The following is a 19,337-nucleotide window of genomic DNA, read 5'->3' on the forward strand; positions in this document are numbered from 1 at the left end:
CAGTTCGTCTTGGGTCTTGTACCTCATTTTACATTTTTCACATTGAAACTTTCGTTGCCCTATGTACTCCTTCTTTTGGAATGGCGATATTATTCCCAATGATTCCCTTGTTGGGATAATGGCATCACTTTTTCTGCTTCTCTTGAAGTGCTTGTCACTCAACATATGTGTTTCCCCGGCTGGAGTTTGTACTTGCCCTTGAATCTGGCCATCATGTGTCAGGATGGTGATGGTGGTTGTGCCTGAATCTGCTGGTGTTGTTTTCAGAGCTTGGGTGTCAACGGTTTGCAGCTGTTCAACTTGTCCTTCTTGTTGCTGCTCCTGTGCTGGTTGTTCTTGTTGTACATTTCCAGCGGCGGTGGTTGGGTCTTGCTCTTGAACTTGTATGGTTGCTTGTTGTTGCTGCGACTCTGTGCCTTCTGGCTGTGCCATCGTGTTCTCGGCGCTCCTTGCAGCATCCGCCGCGCACTCTGCACCAAGGCCCATCAACACTTCTAAAGCATTAGAGAGCGAGACTGCGTCATTCTGTTGTGTTGTTAAATCGCCCAAATTCACAGGAGCTTGTTGTTGTGATTCCGTGGATTCCTGGCCTTCTCTCTGCATCGACTGAGTGACATTAGTATTCGCCTGGTTGTTGTAATTTGGGAAGTGTGTTTCCTTCATATGCTCTGCTATGTTCACCTTCACCGCACTGTTGTATTTACAGAGTTTGCAGCGATAAACCTCCACTAGGAAAACCTCGATATATTCCTTGAAAGCTTCATAATCGCTGAGCTGTCGTTGATGTTGTTCTTGTTGTTGTTGCTGCTGGTGAACGGTTTGTACCGAAGCCGTAGCTGGAATTGTCACTTCAACGTAAGTTGGTGCAGCCATTTTGGTTTTTCAATTTTCCCAGGTCAAAATTGTACCCCTAGTTTGCTCTAAAAATTCGCTGGTAAATTGTGTCAATAATGAGACAATTTTGGTACCAGAATATCCAGGAATTTCTACAGAAACGCGATGAGTAGACACTGAATAGTCTAAAACAAATCTTGCTGCGATATTTCAGCGAAATTTAACTCAAACCACCACAAAGGCTTAGGGGGACCAACGCCATGACGGTGACGCGCCATCTGAGATGCATCATGGGAAAAGTCTGCATTTATATGCAAATACATGAATCTACAAATAAATCTGAGAGACAACAAAATGTACGCCAGGATAATTATACATTATCATAACTTTCATGTGCAAGATAAAAAATATGATTTTCGAAGGATATACCTAACCAACATAATGAATTCTGAGGGCATTACTAAAACAATAGCCTTAGAAGTCTCACCCTTTTCAATTTCACCCATTCTTTTTCTTTTGAAAAATATAATACGAGTTCTACATCATAGACCACCGCACCGCAGTGCTGGCGGGTTGAATCAAGGTATTATGAACAATACGCTTTCAAGTATAGTAAGTGTTGCTAGCATTGAATAAAAATGTGATTGCTTTGCTTGCCAAAATACAAATACTTTTCATTTGAAAAGTAGGTTAGTAATATTTTTGTAAAGTCACTATTTCAAGTCAGGTGTATTTTCTCGCAATAAGTAAGTAATGTATTATCTTAGTAACACGGGGTATGCATAAATAGGCTATAGTCACAAAAAATAAAATAAACGGAAAACCTCCTAGCCATTGGACTTTATCACTTACAAAAATGAATTGATACACCATTGCATTTGTTAAAGATGTTTCTTTATCAAGACTATAGCGTTTTTCCAAGGTTTGCTAAAGTACAGTAATAACGTAATATTATACTACATGCACATCCAAATTCCAGGGGAAAGCTTACGTCACCAAGTTGGGAGGTTGGTAGACATGTTAAGTAGCTGAAATGCGGATATACCGAAAGTAACCATATCATTACTGACTGTCCCTTTCAAGTGGCACAAGTTGAGTTTATAAACGACTCCTCGATTAAACTATTTTAACGTCAATGCATGCTTTCTATGCCTTCTGACATTGTTAAAACAGTTGATTACATAGTAGAATTTCCTGGACATTATATTTTTGATACGTATGATAAATTACGTAATCGGGTCGTTTATGAATTATATCTTGATACCAGGTTACATGTAATTGTAAGTGGTGGCTAAGTGTGCTCCAGTAAGTACACTACTGAAAGTACCTTATAAATATACATCATAAACTACTCCCAAACACACATTGTGTCCCTTTAGTTTTATGATATCATGTATTTCAGATGTCTTGTATTAAATGCGGGTTCAAAATCACTCGTCATGTCGTCTCAAGTTGGGTATACACTGTTGTTAGGCTAAGGTTGAAAACAACGCGGCTTTGAAAGGATTTTGACAGTTTCCTCGTTTATCTATCATTTTATTAAAAATATTTGTTTCGCCATTGTTTGTTGACAGGGTTTTAGTATTACTGTAGGAAATGACCCGAATTCGCCGAGGTTTCTTCTTCGATAGTTTTAAGTTCTCGGTAATTCTCTTCGAGATGTGGTCATGTCATGATGACCAATCTGTTAGCTTTCAAGTTGTCATGGTGATCAATCTGAAGCTTTAAGTTGTTAGCTTTCAAGTTGTCATGTAAAACGTGTACAAATAATTAAAATGTACGGTGTCATTGCCATCCCTAATGGTATCATTTTTGTACATATCACCTCAGTTGAATATTCTGTTTGTCTCTGTTCTTGTTCCCGTACTCTTATCCTGTTTTGTGTTGTTCATGAAAACCCACAGTGAGGGTTAATAAACTGTACAGATGCGAATTGCTTCGTTATACTTTAGACGGTGGTGAAAACAGAGCGGTAACTTCTGCGGGGATAAGGGGTTTCAGTCATAACCCCCTAAGAGGAGTAAGTCAGGGAAAATCAGCCTCCCTCAGTGACCCAAGAAAAAGTTCAACAACGAAAGAAACTTTTTGCGGGCAGAAATTCGGCTTGAAAGCTATGTTAATGAATATTGTACATTTAAAAGTTCACCGTCAACAGTTGGTGAATGTAATAGATAATTTCTATGGACTAGATCCGTGTCTACTTTCCTACAGACGGCATATATGTGGAAAATTAGGCAATCAAACAATTGGTGTTCTGCACATTCAAATCGATCCCTGATGACGCCACCAATTAAATAATGCATGTACGCATGCGTGTTACGCAGGTTGGCAACGTTCAAAACATTGTTATGGCGCTTCGAAACTGCTTTGGGTAAACGGAGTATACACGTGAAGTCATTTCGTAGTTTTCGTGGTTTGCGTAGATCGAAGCACTATTAAGTTATTAACAGTCGAATACCATCAGCAGGATTTATCTTGTTTACGAAGCTTCTTTAATCTAGTGCGACTACAAACGTTGGGACACACAAGAGGGAGAGCCAAAGTGAACGAACGGTAAGCATACGTATCTAGCTATAGCCCTTGCCCCAAGTCAACCCATTGTACTGATACATACATGTACCATTTAGCACGTAAGCTGGATAGCCGGTAACCAGTTACATAATTGTTGTAATCGATTGAATGTTTTGCAATGCAATGTAACACAGTGGTCAAATCATTTAACTGGCCACGTAAAACAACCCTGGTCACCGAAAAGGCATATGGTTTGGTTCTGAACTGGGCCTGAAAAGCACATTGTACTTGCTGTCGCTATTGCATTGGCATTGATCGTCACACTTTAGGAATAGGGCCCCAGGTGAAATTCAAACCGCAGCGTGTTTGTTGTAACATGTTTTGTTTATTTAATAACTTGGCAAAACACTTTATCATCTCAGATTTTGTTTGGGTTTATTTATTTTGTTTTTTATTTGTTAAAATATATCTGTATATCTGTTCGTATTTGTAATGTGTTATGTTTGGAGAATGTACATTCAGACAATCAAAATGAAAGACCTGCATATTTAAAACATATATTTTAAAAATATTGCATTGTATTTTAATATAATTTTCATGGTATAGTTAGTGAATGTGAATTACTTAATGCAATGTTTTCATTTGTACCAAAAAGATGTGTGTGTGTGTGTGTGTGTGTGTGTGTGTGTGTGTGTGTGTGTGTGTGTGTGTGTCACAAATTTTAAGCAAATTGTTTTGATAAGCAAACCTAATATTTGAGTCAATCAGTTATTTCCTTATCACTAGTGATGTACTACAACTAATTTGGAAGTATAATTAGAAGGTGATAGTCTTTATATATCTAGGATATGATATGTGTATGTTTGGATGTTTTAAAGTAATACTTGAGTCTTATTGATAGTTTCCTTGGTAACATCTAGTGAGATAATTAGTACTGCTACAAAGTACTGACTATAGAATTGATAGAAATATATGGAAAAACAGCTGGTGTAAACTGAAATGAATTCACACTTGAATACCAGTAACATTTTGTGGAGGATATTTACCACCTACCCATGCAAGTACTTTCTATTTCCTAGATATATACGTTGATTTGATTGGGATGGAGATACATATATGGGGTGTGTGGAGATATGGGGTGGGGGTGGGAGTGAAATGGTACTGCAGTGAAATATGAATTGCTACATTGTACATTGATGATTGTATATAATTGTATAGATGTGTTTTAAGATTGAACATGTTCATATGAATAATTTCGTATGAATAACTTAAAAAGAAAATAATCCCAAAGTCTGAATTAGCAATGTTAGTAAAAGGCTTCATTACAAATTTTGGTTGTTGACTGATAAAAATCTGTAAAATATAATTACCTGTCTTACTTGTTGCCTTCATTGATTGAAATAAACTAAAATAAGAGAGTTTGGCTAGTGCCAGCAGTGTACCAACTTTAATATTATTACCAGAGGTAATTCTGAAAATGAAAACTGCAACTAAAACTTGATATTTCTGTCAAACATTGTTATTTTTCATATTGTCTTGAACATATTGATTGTTCAAAAATGAACCCCAATTGAATTTAAAATGATATATTGTTCCTGCTACAGTGATTTCCTACTACACTTCTAAATAAATCTGGAAGCTTTCACATTTTAATAATATTAAGTGTTTAGTGTTAAATTCACTTTTATTTTCACTTAAAGCATCAAACATACTGTATATAAGTTTATTTTATTAATAGTAAATGTAACAAAATCTGAAAATGGTGACAGACCATCACCAAGCTTGTAGAGTAGTACATTGATGACAGCTTGAGGCAGAAAACTCGACATATTTGATAATTACTGTATATCTGTCAACCACCTGTTTTATATACATGTACATGTATGTTTTTTTTGTTTTTGTATTTAAAAGATTTGTATTGGAGTATAAAGAGTTATACATAACAGGTTTTTACAGTATCTGGATAAAACACAAAATGATTTCTTTACTGAAATGAATGTTACTTATTTCTTTATACACTTAGATTTAAAATAATTCAATGAAAACATATCTTTAGCAACCAAAATGACAATATAATCTTACCAGATCATTGAAATTTGAATATGATATATACAGCTCAGCTGACTTTTGTCTCCAACAAAAAATGACGGTGAAACTATATACATGTACATTGTACATGTACTGTACTGTACCAGTGATGGTGAAACTATTTGCTGTACCAGTGATGGTGAAACTACATTGTATATACATTGTACTGTACCAGTGATGGTGAAACTATTTGCTGTACCAGTGATGGTGAAACTATTTGCTTTCTATTTGTACATGTATCTGTGTATTTCACCCTGAATTATATACAATGTATCTTCTGAATCAAAGTTTAACAACAAATCAATTCATCCATTAGTCATACAGACATACATGTATATGTAAAGTACTGGGGGTGGAAGGGGGGAGGGGGGTGGCTACAATACATGTACTTGTACATGTGTATATCTTCTATGAAGACTTGTCAGGCTTTTGCAGAAAATATGTAGAATTCTACCATGGTAAAACCCTTGAGGCTGTAACCTTTTACATATACAGTTGTATATGTAGTTAGTCTGGATGCCAATGTTTTTAATGTTTTAAAGTTTTTTTTACTAGTCTGTGTTGTCAGTAATATGATCCATACATGTATACTGTTTGTAGTCAAGCAATGCATGACACTTTGAATAGCATAGATAGTGATTGGATAATTGATAATTATAAAATAGAAAACTCTTAACAATATAAATATACATGTACACTGTGTACATGTACATAGACTATGATGAGTGTTGACTGTAAATTATTCTGTCTGTATCATACAGACTACAGTAACATAGCTACCACATCACTATCAATGCAGCGTTTTAATTCTATTTGTATCGTACAGACTACAAGTAACATGGCTACCACATCACTATCAATGCAGCGTTTTAATTCTATCTGAATCGTACAGACTACAAGTAACATGGGTACCACATCACTATCAATGCAGCGTTTTAATTCTGTCTGTATCATACAGACTACAGTAACATAGCTACCACATCACTATCAATGCAGCGTTTTAATTCTGTCTGTATCATACAGACTACAGTAACATAGCTACCACATCACTATCAATGCAGCGTTTTAATTCTGTCTGTATCATACAGACTACAGTAACATAGCTACCACATCACTATCAATGCAGCGTTTTAATTCTGTCTGTATCGTACAGACTACAGTAACATAGCGACCACATCACTATCAATGCAGCGTTTTAATTCTGTCTGTATCATACAGACTACAGTAACATAGCTACCACATCACTATCAATGCAGCGTTTTAATTCTGTCTGTATCATACAGACTACAAGTAACATGGCTACCACATCACTATCAATGCAGCGTTTTAATTCTGTCTGTATCATACAGACTACAGTAACATAGCTACCACATCACTATCAATGCAGCGTTTTAATTCTGTCTGTATCATACAGACTACAGTAACATAGCTACCACATCACTATCAATGCAGCGTTTTAATTCTGTCTGTATCATACAGACTACAACTTACAAGTAACATGGCTACCACATCACTATCAATGCAGCGTTTTAATTCTGTCTGTATCATACAGACTACAAGTAACATGGCTACCACATCACTATCAATGCAGCGTTTTAATTCTGTCTGTATCATACAGACTACAAGTAACATGGCTACCACATCACTATCGGTGCAACTTGTTTTAATTCTGTCTGTATCGTACAGACTACAGTAACATGGCTACCACTATTTTATGCAATACCTGTAGGTTATAACTCTCAGCTGCATACGTTACCACTAGTATTGTGTTTTTTATGCAATACCTGTAGGTTATACATTGTAATTCTTGGCTGCTGATACAGCATATATATTCAAAATGGATTGACTTCAGAAGAAGTGGACAGATTGATGAAATTCAGGTTGTATTTAAAGTTTAAAATACTGGATTTAAACCTTTGATGGCCGTCCAATAAAGGTCCGTCATCCAATTCAACATTGAACTTGATTTGTCCTTTATAGAGAATGCTAGAAACAGATCAAAATGGAAAATCTGTGGGATTTAAAGACAAAAATGGGATTTTAGTGATTGGGTGTTAAGTTGAACTAAATACATCTCAATTTCAAAACCATCTTATATGATATAATGCTTGATACAAGACTAATACAAGATTACATGTAGCTTTAGAGATTGTTACTAGGTCTTCATATTCATAAGATTACAAAATCACTGAGATATATAATTATATTGTATACTATAAGATAGAAAATCAAGAATGTAACTAAATAGGAAAAACAATGTAGAACCACTAGAAGATAACAAAAAATAAAAAATAAGGCAGAAAAATCATGCTGTTATTTGTATATCATTATCAATGTCATTAGCTTTCAGACAATGGTTGGTCAGTACATGTACATTTGTAAGTTCAAAGATCAATTTCTTTCTCTCTACAGTTGTACATTGTATCCAACTTACTTGTAAGACTGTTACATTCCATTGTGCAATTGATCCTTGTGCTCTGTCATGCCTTGACGAAGGTAAGGTGATATCAGTCATGCACAGAGAGCAATTTATCAGCATATGAAGGCTGCAGTAACATCGTCAATCAATCATTCATGGCTGTGTGAGCTCTTCACTGTGTGGAGTAAGAGTAAGACGTACATATGTTGTGGACTACATTAAAATTAAGTATAGAATATTTTTAGACTAAGTTTCACAGTCCTTGGAGGGTCACATAAATAGTTTCATGTAAAACTTGGTTGTTTTCGGTACATAAAAACAGCCCAAGTTTTAGCCATTTATGCAAAGCTCCGAGGCTGTGATAGAATTAAACCAATTAAACCAAATTGATTTAGTTCATCATGTACATGTACAATGTAGCTATTATACAAATGGACCCAAAATGTCCACTGAAAGCTTCACTTACAAAGTGTACAAAGTACAAAGTACTTGTTAATGAAGAGAATGCAACCAACTTATAGCCAGGTTATTGTAATATATGACAAAGTGTATGTACAAGAAATACAGATAAACATTTCTACTCACACAGTCAAGGATTTTTTGAGGGGTGAACAGTAACTTATTAAAACTATATAACTACATTTGTATGCACAAATATAATGTATACTAGTATACTGATGAGATGTCAATGAAAATTGGATTGTTATAATGTGTTCATATACATTGTATGAACTCAGGTGAGAGTTCATAAACATACATTTACATGTATAGTACAAATGTACCTGTAGTGTATATCTTGAAGAAGACAAATCAACTGAAAAATGTTCAAACAGTGTCTTTGCTGGGGAACAGGTCTGAGAGGTAAAAATCATGTAATTGTATTACTGTAACAGTAAATTATCTAATGTCAGTGTGTTTGCTAATAGGACTGGTAACAGGAAGGGGTAAATCTGTAAAAACTGTAACCATAGTCTGGGTAGGGTACCCTGGTAACAGGAAGGGGTAAATCTGCAAAAACTGTAACCATAGTCTGGGTAGGGTACCCTGGTAACAGGAAGGGGTAAATCTGTAAAAACTGTAACCATAGTCTGGGTAGGGTACTCTGGTAACAGAAGGAGTAAATCTGCAAAAACTGTAACCATAGTCTGGGTAGGGTACCCTGGTAACAGGAAGGGGTAAATCTGCAAAAACTGTAACCATAGTCTGGGTAGGGTACCCTGGTAACAGGAAGGGGTAAATCTGCAAAAACTGTAACCATAGTCTGGGTAGGATACCCTGGTAACAGGAAGGGGTAAATCTGCAAAAACTGTAACCATAGTCTGGGTAGGGTACCCTGGTACATTGTAAATATGACTAGGGATCTCAGGTAGATTTTACCTAGTTCAAATGTTTAGGGCAAAAACTGAAAAAGGCTACATGTACATGTATAAACATACATATTGTATTTTTAGTACTGGTACATATATGTACATGTAATGTTCACTAAACGTAAACAGAGAGACTTAGAACAAAAAAACAGATACCAAGAGAAAATAAAGAATTTGTGGTAGTAATATTAATACAATACACAGTTGTGTACAATGTATGCCATATCATACATTTGTATTTACTAGGTGGACAACTATACATGGTGTATATCTGTATATGCACACACAAATGGATTATGTTGGTGGTCACATATACGTACATGTAGTTGCTAAGCCTACTTGGGAATTTCTGCTTTTGTGTTTGTTAAAGTTGCCATGGCAACAGAACAATAAAAGAAATAGGGTATACAAATGTATGAACCTTGCCTTGTTTATTAATGTTAATACATTGAACACATGACATGGTTAAAATGAATACTAGTTGTTCCAAGATTCTAAATTCATAGTTTTGTAGTGTTGATAACATTGTAGAGTTGATAACTTTGTAGACAATTACATTTTTTGTATAAGGCAACCTGGCAAAGTGACCATTACAAAGCAAATAGTTGTAAACAATACCTGTAACTGCATGAATACACCCACTTGTTGATTCAGTTAGGTGTTACTTTCACTTTGGTAGTTGTAAAGTATATGTACATGTATATACACGCAGTATACAATGTACATGTACATTTGTATGTCGGCAAATATTGGTGTGTTTGTATGTACATGTACAAAATGTATGTATTCTGAAGTCGGCAAGGGAGAAGAGCTAGTACAAGTACATTATACAAATGTACTTTTATATTATACATGTAGACATACCTACAATGTACATTGTAAAGTGTATAAAACAGATAGCGATCCTTATATATCATTGTTACTATGTTACATGTACAGTAGATAAAAGGAAATAAAACTACATAGAAGGGTTAATAAACATACATGTAGTACTGTACAAGTGTAAATTAGAAATCAGTACATCTAACCAGTTGGTGTATAATACATGTACAGCCGTATTTCTTAGTGTTTGAAGTGAAATTACAATGTACTTCAAAGAATGCATTTGAATGAATACACCAAGCCCTGTCTGTTGAGTAAAATGTGGTCCTCTCCTGATTGCTGTCTACAATGTGACTCTCCTTTCTCTAAAACATGACCTTCCCCCCAGTTGAAATATTTAAAAAAGATGAGGTTGAAATGCTGTATACTCTTTCAGCAAATACTTTTGTACATTTATAAATTATATAATTATTGCTTATCATCCATTTTATGTGTTCAACTACAAATTGATTTTATTCTCAGTTGGAAATGATATGAGTATTGAATATTTGATTTATAATATGTGTACAAAATGTACATGTTAGTTACAGTTGAGAAAATCCCAATGGAAGTATTTCCTGTAAAGTATGTTTTAGTAGTACCCGGTACATCTATTTAGTCATTTAAATGTATGTCAGATTAATGGCTAGATTTTGACACTACATGTACATGTATCTACATGTACATACATCTAGCTCAAATACATAATGGTGTTTATTTTGACACTATCTAGCTCAAATACATGTACATAATGGCTGTATTTTGACACTATCTAGCTCAAATACATAATGGTGTTTATTTTGACACTATCTAGCTCAAATATATAATGGCTGTATTTTGACACTATCTAGATCAAATATATAATGGCTGTATTTTGACACTATCTAGCATACTCTAATGTACAATACTCTATGAAATAATAGAATATTTTCATTCTAATCCTTGGTTGTTCTGTCTGGACCTACTGTTTTTTTATTTTAAATGGTTGAACTTTGAGTAAAGAAGTCATTTTTATTTCATTGGAATTTATAATAATCATTTTTTTTAATAGAATAGAACATTCAACAAATCAGTGACATAGGCAAAATGAATTCCATGCCAGACTAGAGTTTAGTCATGTCATAATATTTTTGTTCAAAATTATTACTGCCTTTACATTTCATAAATAAAGGAATATTCATTATTTACCAGACTTTACTATGTCACTTCTTGGGTAACAAAGTACAGTTTGATATTACTAACATTTCATTGTCGTATATCTTTAAATTGCTGACATTGCATGTACAATGTACATATAGGTAGTGGAGGTTTTTGATCTTTAAATTGCTGACATTACATGTACAATATACATATAGGTAGTGGATGTTTTTGATCTTTAAATTGCTGACATTGCATGTACAATGTACATATAGGTAGTGGAGGTTTTTGATCTTTAAATTGCTGACATTACATGTACAATGTACATATAGGTAGTGGAGGTTTTTGATCTTTAAATTGCTGACATTGCATGTACAATGTACATATAGGTAGTGGAGGTTTTTGATCTTTAAATTGCTGACATTGCATGTACAATATACATATAGGTAGTGGAGGTTTTTGATCTTTAAATTGCTGACATTACATGTACAATATACATATAGGTAGTGGATGTTTTTGATCTTTAAATTGCTGACATTGCATGTACAATGTACATATAGGTAGTGGAGGTTTTTGATCTTTAAATTGCTGACATTGCATGTACAATATACATATAGGTAGTGGAGGTTTTTGATCTTTAAATTGCTGACATTGCATGTACAATATACATATAGGTAGTGGAGGTTTTTGATCTTTAAATTGCTGACATTACATGTACAATATACATATAGGTAGTGGAGGTTTTTGATCTTTAAATTGCTGACATTGCATGTACAATATACATATAGGTAGTGGAGGTTTTTGATCTTTAAATTGCTGACATTACATGTACAATGTACATACATGTATAGGTAGTGGAGGTTTTTGATCTTTAAATTGCTGACATTGCATGTACAATGTACATACATGTATAGGTAGTGGAGGTTTTTGATCTTTAAATTGCTGACATTACATGTACAATGTACATACATGTATAGGTAGTGGAGGTTTTTGATCTTTAAATTGCTGACATTACATGTACAATGTACATATAGGTAGTGGAGGTTTTTGATCTTTAAATTGCTGACATTGCATGTACAATATACATATAGGTAGTGGAGGTTTTTGATCTTTAAATTGCTGACATTGCATGTACAATGTACATATAGGTAGTGGAGGTTTTTGATCTTTAAATTGCTGACATTACATGTACAATATACATATAGGTAGTGGATGTTTTTGATCTTTAAATTGCTGACATTACATGTACAATATACATATAGGTAGTGGAGGTTTTTGATCTTTAAATTGCTGACATTGCATGTACAATATACATATAGGTAGTGGAGGTTTTTGATCTTTAAATTGCTGACATTACATGTACAATATACATATAGGTAGTGGAGGTTTTTGATCTTTAAATTGCTGACATTGCATGTACAATGTACATACATGTATAGGTAGTGGAAGTTTTTGATCTTTAAATTGCTGACATTACATGTACAATATACATATAGGTAGTGGATGTTTTTGATCTTTAAATTGCTGACATTGCATGTACAATGTACATATAGGTAGTGGAGGTTTTTGATCTTTAAATTGCTGACATTACATGTACAATATACATATAGGTAGTGGAGGTTTTTGATCTTTAAATTGCTGACATTACATGTACAATATACATATAGGTAGTGGAGGTTTTTGATCTTTAAATTGCTGACATTACATGTACAATATACATATAGGTAGTGGAGGTTTTTGATCTTTAAATTGCTGACATTGCATGTACAATATACATATAGGTAGTGGAGGTTTTTGATCTTTAAATTGCTGACATTACATGTACAATGTACATATAGGTAGTGGAGGTTTTTGATCTTTAAATTGCTGACATTACATGTACAATATACATACATGTATAGGTAGTGGAGGTTTTTGATCTTTAAATTGCTGACATTGCATGTACAATGTACATATAGGTAGTGGAGGTTTTTGATCTTTAAATTGCTGACATTACATGTACAATGTACATATAGGTAGTGGAGGTTTTTGATCTTTAAATTGCTGACATTACATGTACAATATACATATAGGTAGTGGAGGTTTTTGATCTTTAAATTGCTGACATTACATGTACAATGTACATATAGGTAGTGGAGGTTTTTGATCTTTAAATTGCTGACATTACATGTACAATATACATATAGGTAGTGGAGGTTTTTATTCTTTAAATTGCTGACATTACATGTACAATATACATATAGGTAGTGGATGTTTTTGATCTTTAAATTGCTGACATTACATGTACAATGTACATATAGGTAGTGGAGGTTTTTGATCTTTAAATTGCTGACATTACATGTACAATATACATATAGGTAGTGGAGGTTTTTGATCTTTAAATTGCTGACATTACATGTACAATGTACATATAGGTAGTGGAGGTTTTTGATCTTTAAATTGCTGACATTACATGTACAATATACATATAGGTAGTGGAGGTTTTTGATCTTTAAATTGCTGACATTGCATGTACAATGTACATATAGGTAGTGGAGGTTTTTGATCTTTAAATTGCTGACATTACATGTACAATGTACATATAGGTAGTGGAGGTTTTTGATCTTTAAATTGCTGACATTGCATGTACAATATACATATAGGTAGTGGAGGTTTTTGATCTTTAAATTGCTGACATTGCATGTACAATATACATATAGGTAGTGGATGTTTTTGATCTTTAAATTGCTGACATTACATGTACAATGTACATATAGGTAGTGGAGGTTTTTGATCTTTAAATTGCTGACATTACATGTACAATATACATATAGGTAGTGGAGGTTTTTGATCTTTAAATTGCTGACATTACATGTACAATATACATATAGGTAGTGGATGTTTTTGATCTTTAAATTGCTGACATTACATGTACAATGTACATATAGGTAGTGGAGGTTTTTGATCTTTAAATTGCTGACATTGCATGTACAATATACATATAGGTAGTGGAGGTTTTTGATCTTTAAATTGCTGACATTACATGTACAATGTACATACAGGTAGTGGAGGTTTTTGATCTTTAAATTGCTGACATTACATGTACAATGTACATATAGGTAGTGGAGGTTTTTGATCTTTAAATTGCTGACATTACATGTACAATATACATATAGGTAGTGGAGGTTTTTGATCTTTAAATTGCTGACATTACATGTACAATGTACATACATGTATAGGTAGTGGAGGTTTTTGATCTTTAAATTGCTGACATTGCATGTACAATGTACATATAGGTAGTGGAGGTTTTTGATCTTTAAATTGCTGACATTGCATGTACAATGTACATATAGGTAGTGGAGGTTTTTGATCTTTAAATTGCTGACATTACATGTACAATATACATATAGGTAGTTGAGGTTTTTGATCTTTAAATTGCTGACATTGCATGTACAATATACATATAGGTAGTGGAGGTTTTTGATCTTTAAATTGCTGACATTGCATGTACAATATACATATAGGTAGTGGAGGTTTTTGATCTTTAAATTGCTGACATTGCATGTACAATGTACATATAGGTAGTGGAGGTTTTTGATCTTTAAATTGCTGACATTACATGTACAATATACATATAGGTAGTGGAGGTTTTTGATCTTTAAATTGCTGACATTGCATGTACAATATACATATAGGTAGTGGATGTTTTTGATCTATAAATTGCTGACATTACATGTACAATATACATATAGGTAGTGGAGGTTTTTGATCTTTAAATTGCTGACATTACATGTACAATATACATATAGGTAGTGGAGGTTTTTGATCTTTAAATTGCTGACATTACATGTACAATATACATATAGGTAGTGGAGGTTTTTGATCTTTAAATTGCTGACATTACATGTACAATATACATATAGGTAGTGGAGGTTTTTGATCTTTAAATTGCTGACATTACATGTACAATGTACATATAGGTAGTGGAAGTTTTTTAAATTGAAAGGCAGGCTTTGAAAAGGCAAGTTTCATTTTGATTCTGATTTCAGTCTGAAACCATTATGGATGTTATTGTGATGACCCCTAAGGGCTTAGCTGCCATTATTTCATACAAGTACAATGTATGTCATTACCATAAACTGTACATGTATGGATATGTTATAAAGGGTGTCTCAGATTTCCATTCTACTATTAAACTCAGCAACTCTCTGATATGCACTATAACGTATACTGTATTTCACAATGGGAGATGACACAAGGAAATCTTGGATGAGGAGAAATATTTTTTGATAAAATGTGATATTTTACAAATAGCAATAGTTTGCAACATACTGTAAGGGGAGTGTACAATATATGTATGTATAGTTTATCATTGCTGTGTTGGTGAAAATCTTTGTCAATAAGTTTGTACCTTTGAAAAATATTTCAAAATATTAATCTAACAATTACAATGTATGTTTTGTAACTGGTCACTTTTCCCATTATACATTGGAATTGGTAAATACATGTACATTACATACATGTGTACATGGTACATGTACATGCCCTGAGTAACATTGAAATACGTTCATTGTACAAATGTACATGCCCAGAGTAACATTGAAATACAGTGTATGCACATTGTAAATGCCCCAAGTAACATCAGGCCTTCCCCCAATGATATAAAACAACTTTGTACAGCAATGATCAGAACTGGATTCAAAACACTAATTTCTCATTGTTTTAAAACAGTAACTTTTGGTCAAAGATGTGTGAATGAACTCCTGGAACATTTAACAGTGGATTTACAAATGTATGTCTCTTCCCAATTGTATCCTGTCGTGTGATGTTTAAGCAATAACCTCCGCCGAAGGCAGGTATACACAAGATTATGGTACAATTCGCGACATATAGCACGAGCCGAATGGCGAGTGCTATATGGAGCGAATTGTACCAAATTCGAGTGTATACCCACCTTCGTGGGGGTTATTGCTATTATATTATATCAAAATATGTGTCTATTTCTTCTAAATGTGATTCTGTGGTTATTTATACATTGTATGCCTGAAAAGGCGAATTCACACGTACAGAAAAAGATCGTCAATAATAGATCGTCGGGAATGGGCATATTTTGATGAGTGGATACGTTCATGTCGCCCACACACACACTGCATGAACACAAACATGGACTCGAGCCATTCTACACGGTCCCCTGGCTAACTGGGTTTGATATATTACATATTGTTTATTTATTTATTTGTTTTAATAAACCCCATATTTTCCTAATACTAATAGTCAACCCCTGGTAAAATCTGACTACCAAGTGTAAAAGTTAAATGTGAACTCTGATGTTGAAAATGACACATTACAGAGCACTCTATAAATGTACATGTACATAAATTCAATTCCTTGTGTGAAGGTACATTTTGTACTCTAACATAAAATATACATATTAACCTACATGTACTGTATATGTGTGAAAGTATTCAATTATTTAAATCATCATTCGTCTGTGGACAGAAGAACCACAGTTTCATCAATAGCACACTTTTGCTTATTTCTTCCACATTTCTCTATTGTTGATGATGGTGAGAATCTCCCTTTCATCATTTAGGGCATCTTCCTTCTTCAGTATATCCAGATATCTTTTGTGTGAAAGGAATATTTCTTCAGCTTCTTAATGTGTATGCATTTTCAATATCACTTCTCAGTCTGGATTTCAGGTTGTTTGTGTTCCCTTGTTTTCCAGCAAGTTGTAGAGTTTCTCATGCTTTGACTACTGCTGGAACATTGTTCAATTTTTAGCACAACTGAACTGAGGGATCGCCCGGCGTCTGTCTGTCTGTCTGTCTGTCTGTGTGTGTGTGTGTGTGTGTATGTGTGTAAACAACTTAAACTCAAAAACTTCTGAACCGATTGCCATGATATTTGGTGGGTCCATTACCTTGGGTGTCTAGTTGGGAAATTGTTCAAATCAAAATGATCGCATCACAGATGTATGATTTGGGTCAAAAAATGTGATTTTTGGTCAAAAAACTTAAACTCAGAAACTACTGGGCAGATTGGTGCGAAATTTGGTGGGAACATTCTTAAGGGGATGTAAAGTAAGATTTGTCCATGATGGGATGATTCCATCAGTGATATGCAAATTAGGGCTAAAAATGTGTCTTTTTGGTTAAAAATCTATAATTCCAAAACTACTGAGCAGATTGGGCTGAAATTTAATGGGAATGTATCTAGGGATGTATGGACTTAAGAAATATTAAGCATACCATGATTCCATGAGTGATATGCAAATTAGGTGTAAAAATGTTCATTTTTGGCCAAAAACTTATATCTCAAAAAGTACTTGGTCACTGAGTCTGAAACTTGGTGAGATGTTTCTGCATGTTATTCTTCAAAACATTTTGACAAAATTGGCCCTAGCAACCATGACCACGCCCTTAGCAACAACCAAATGGCAGTATATTTTGGTCAAATAACAAAATCATATGGTAGGCAAATGAATAAACATTCAAAAAATGTATGCAAATACCGTAGCAACCATGACCACGCCCATAGCAACAGCCAAACGGTCATGTATTTCACAGAGATAACAGGGATTAATAGACAATTGAATAAACGTTCAAAAAAATGTATGTAAATTTGCCTAGCAACAAGACCACGCCCATAGCAACAGCCAAATAATCATGTTTATTGCAAAGATAACAACAGGAATAGAAAGACAAATGAATAGTACTACATGTACTATATATACATGGTCTGTACCTGTACCTGTACTATATATAATATGTACCTGTACTATATATACATGGTCTGTACATGTACCTGTACTATATATACATGGTCTGTACATTTACCTGTACTATATATACATGGTCTGTACATGTACCTGTACTATATATACATGGTCTGTACATGTACCTGTACTATATATACATGGTCTGTACATGTACCTGTACTATATATACATGGTCTGTACATGTACCTGTACTATATATACATTTACCTGTACATGTACCTGTACTATATATACATGGTCTGTACATTTACCTGTACTATATATACATGGTCTGTACATTTACCTGTACTATATATACATGGTCTGTACATGTACCTGTACTATATATACATGGTCTGTACATGTACCTGTACTATATATACATGGTCTGTACATATACCTGTACTATATATACATGGTCTGTACATGTACCTGTACTATATATACATGGTCTGTACATGTACCTGTACTATATATACATGGTCTGTACATGTACCTGTACTATATATACATGGTCTGTACATGTACCTGTACTATATATACATGGTCTGTACATGTACCTGTACTATATATACATGGTCTGTACATGTACCTGTACTATATATACATGGTCTGTACATGTACCTGTACTATATATACATGGTCTGTACATGTACCTGTACTATATATACATGTACCTGTACTATATATACATGTACCTGTACTATATATACATGTACCTGTACTATATATACATGTACCTGTACTATATATACATATACATGGTCTGATGTAAAGTTCTGAAATGTTTGTAGAATTGTTTAATTCAGCTTATGTCAAATCAAACCAAGAAATATAAACATATAATTATAATTTCATTTTCTTTCTCTGTATAGGTACATGTAATTTATAGCTGTGCTGTCATCAATTATGAGTTGTGTGTAATACTTGGATTCAATTAACAAGAGTGAGATAGAGAAGGAGGATGAATTCTGAGGGGGTGAAACATTTACTGGTTAATCCCAGGACCACTGTGCAACCAATGAAATCAAGAGATCCTTACCCACCATATGCAACAGGTAGACCCAGGCCAAGATCAGGTATGTTGGTTTGTTATCAGGTATGTTGGTTTGTTATCAGGTATGTTGGTTTGTTTTCAGGTATGTTTGTTTGTTATCAGGTATGTTGGTTTGTTATCAGGTATGTTGGTTTGTTATCAGGTATGTTTGTTTGTTTTCAGGTATGTTTGTTTGTTATCAGGTATGTTGGTTTGTTATCAGGTATGTTGGTTTGTTATCAGGTATGTTGGTTTGTTATCAGGTATGTTGGTTTGTTATCAGGTATGTTGGTTTGTTTTCAGGTATGTTTGTTTGTTATCAGGTATGTTGGTTTGTTGTAAGGT

The 19,337-nt window shown here is 34.0% G+C and overlaps 1 protein-coding gene across 2 annotated transcripts in view; it reads left to right on the top strand.

The window, feature by feature from the left end:
* The first annotated feature begins 3,192 nt into the window (after positions 1-3,192).
* Positions 3,193-19,337, top strand: part of LOC144434704 (lipoxygenase homology domain-containing protein 1-like) — a 101,362-nt gene continuing 85,217 nt past the window's right edge. For both annotated transcript variants that reach the window (XR_013480838.1, XM_078123220.1), the window contains exons 1-2: positions 3,193-3,387; positions 18,832-19,035. Coding sequence is in view for 1 of the 2 variants with exons in the window: in XM_078123220.1 (XP_077979346.1) it covers positions 18,921-19,035 (115 nt within the window). In the remaining variant the exon portion in view is untranslated. The remainder of the gene's footprint in view (positions 3,388-18,831; positions 19,036-19,337) is intronic.

The sequence above is a fragment of the Glandiceps talaboti genome, chromosome 4 (assembly GCF_964340395.1).
Source record: "Glandiceps talaboti chromosome 4, keGlaTala1.1, whole genome shotgun sequence".
Lineage (NCBI taxonomy): Eukaryota > Metazoa > Hemichordata > Enteropneusta > Spengelidae > Glandiceps > Glandiceps talaboti.